This window comes from Eimeria mitis, genomic scaffold (assembly GCF_000499745.2).
Source record: "Eimeria mitis Houghton genomic scaffold, Emh_scaff3745, whole genome shotgun sequence".
NCBI lineage: Eukaryota > Apicomplexa > Conoidasida > Eucoccidiorida > Eimeriidae > Eimeria > Eimeria mitis.
Genome location: NW_013572086.1, coordinates 1,380 through 1,712, shown reverse-complemented (window position 1 = coordinate 1,712; position 333 = coordinate 1,380). Strand labels below are relative to the sequence as shown.

At 60.1% G+C, this 333-nt stretch overlaps 1 protein-coding gene across 1 annotated transcript in view; it reads left to right on the top strand.

Moving 5' to 3' along the window:
- EMH_0069140 (uncharacterized protein) overlaps nucleotides 1-333 on the top strand; it is a gene marked incomplete at both ends in the record, with an annotated part of 5,251 nt that overhangs the window by 4,178 nt on the left and 740 nt on the right. The window contains one exon of the mRNA XM_013498834.1: nucleotides 3-299. Within this exon, the coding sequence (XP_013354288.1) occupies nucleotides 3-299 (297 nt within the window). The remainder of the gene's footprint in view (nucleotides 1-2; nucleotides 300-333) is intronic.

The following is a 333-nucleotide window of genomic DNA, read 5'->3' as shown; positions in this document are numbered from 1 at the left end:
AGCAGCAGCAGCAGCAGCAGCGACGAGTCCCTCTTGATGAATACTGTCTGATGTTTGCCCGGGAAGAGACGGACGAGCAGCAGCAGCAGGAGCAGCAGCAGCAGCAGCAGCAGGAGCAGTGGCAGCAGCAGCAGCAGCAGCAGCAGCAGCAGGAGGAAGAGGAGCAGCAGTTGCAGTACGAGCACGAGGAGCAGCATCAGGAGGAGCCCCAGCAGAAGGAGCATCTGCCGCAGCAAGAGCAGCAGCAGCAAGAGCAGCAGCAGCAGCAGCAACAGCAGCAGCAGCAGGATGAAGTCTGGGTAGCCGACAGCAACCCCCCTTTTTATTTTCGCA